General features: G+C 43.5%; 1 protein-coding gene across 1 annotated transcript; it reads right to left on the bottom strand.

Annotated features, from left to right (window-relative positions):
• Positions 1-386: 386 nt before the first annotated feature.
• Positions 387-1,340, bottom strand: LOC100667745 (olfactory receptor 5A1-like). The gene has a single exon (XM_003422757.3). It carries the CDS (start codon positions 1,338-1,340, stop codon positions 387-389), a length of 954 nt encoding a protein of 317 aa, XP_003422805.3.
• Between the last annotated feature and the right edge of the window lie 283 nt (positions 1,341-1,623).

Raw genomic sequence — 1,623 nt, 5'->3', positions numbered from 1 at the left:
TATAAACAAAAGTTAAGCAATTAAAAGGAAATAAATAACACCTGTGAAGGAAAGAACAAGCTGTGTGATGTCTTGGGTTTTTGTCACTTCTGTGCAGATAATATCTATCAGCATTTCTCTTCTCAAAGTGCAGTCGCCTCTCAGGCTTTTATCCACCCAAGTTCTAATCATGGAAGTGGGTTTTTTATACTCTATTCGGCATTGGTGTCACTGTCCCATGTTGGTGGCACCTAAGCGTGATGGTACCAGGAAACAAGGAAACCAGGTTTTCATTTCTTCTTGAAACCTATTTATTCCACTTATCTGCAGATGGTGACCTACACATGCTTACCTCCATCCTTCTGGCAGCGATAATAATGTCCATCCAAATATTACTCTTACCGAGGTTAATGTGTTGCTCTCTTTATTACCCTCTTGAGGGCCTCTTTGATCCCCTTGTTCCTCAGGCTATAGATCAGAGGGTTCAACATGGGGATAAGGATGACATAGAACACTGATAGCACCTTGTCCTGCTTCCTAGAGTGGTTAGAACTGGGACGCATGTACACAGAGAGGGCTGTTCCAAAGAAGAGGGTCACAGTTGCCAGGTGGGAGGCACAGGTATTGAAGGCCCTGGCACTGCCTTTGCCTGAGGATATTTTCAGGATGGAAGCTGCAATGAAACCATAGGACAAGAGGGTAACAAGCAAAGAACCAAGCACAACAAAAATGGCTTCCAGAAGAAGAATTATTTGACTGATGAAGGGATTGGAACAAGACAAGGGAATAATCTGAGGCAAGTCACAGAAGAAATGTTGAATGATATTTGGCCCACAGTAGTCGAGATTAAAGCAAGACACTGTTTGAGATAAACTAGTAAGGAAACCACACACATAGGCCCCAGCGACCATCTTCCCACAGAGGCCAGGGGCCATGGTGGTCGAGTACTGCAGAGGGCTGCCAATGGCCACATATCGATCATAGGCCATGGCGGCCAAAAGGCAGCACTCGGTCAGACCCATCCAGGCCTCAACAAAATATTGAGTGGCACAGGCAATGAAGGAGATCGTTTTTTCATCTTTGAAGAAGTCTGAAAGCATCCTTGGGCTGATGGAAGAAGAATAGCAGATGTCTATAAGTGAGAGAAAACTTAGAAAAAAGTACATGGGTGTGTGCAGGTGGGAGTCCATCCTGATGAGGAGGATGAGACCCAGGTTCCAGATGAGAGTCACCAGGTAGGTCCCTAGAAATATTGGAAAGAGAATGCTTTGCAGCCTTTTTTCATCTGAGAGACCCAGAAGAACAAACGTGGTCACAGAGGAGTGGTTTCCATTCCATTCCATCGGCCTGCTTGCTGCCATCTGCTGAATAGAAGATGAGAGAAGAAATGGCTTTATTTCTTCCTCAAAAAGAAAAAGACGCACTCTTTATTTCTCAGTCATATAGCTGGCTAATTGTACAACTTTAAATCATCCGTGCTGAGTTATTCTGTGCCATCCATACACAATCACCAACTTGAATTGAGAAATTCTCTTGGATATATATTATCATTGGGTTTGGGGAAAAAAGGCAGTAAATTGCCATCATTAGTCCATTATCTCCTAAAATGTCTTCATATCATGTTTTCTCATGCCAGATGTTGCA

This window comes from Loxodonta africana, chromosome 7 (genome assembly GCF_030014295.1).
Source record: "Loxodonta africana isolate mLoxAfr1 chromosome 7, mLoxAfr1.hap2, whole genome shotgun sequence".
In the NCBI taxonomy this organism is placed as follows: domain Eukaryota; kingdom Metazoa; phylum Chordata; class Mammalia; order Proboscidea; family Elephantidae; genus Loxodonta; species Loxodonta africana.
This window is presented reverse-complemented; position numbering and strand designations above follow the sequence as displayed.

Bases quoted from the DNA above. Each gene is read 5' to 3' on its own strand.
- LOC100667745 (XM_003422757.3), bottom strand. From the start codon at position 1,340: ATGGCAGCAAGCAGGCCGATGGAATGGAATGGAAACCACTCCTCTGTG.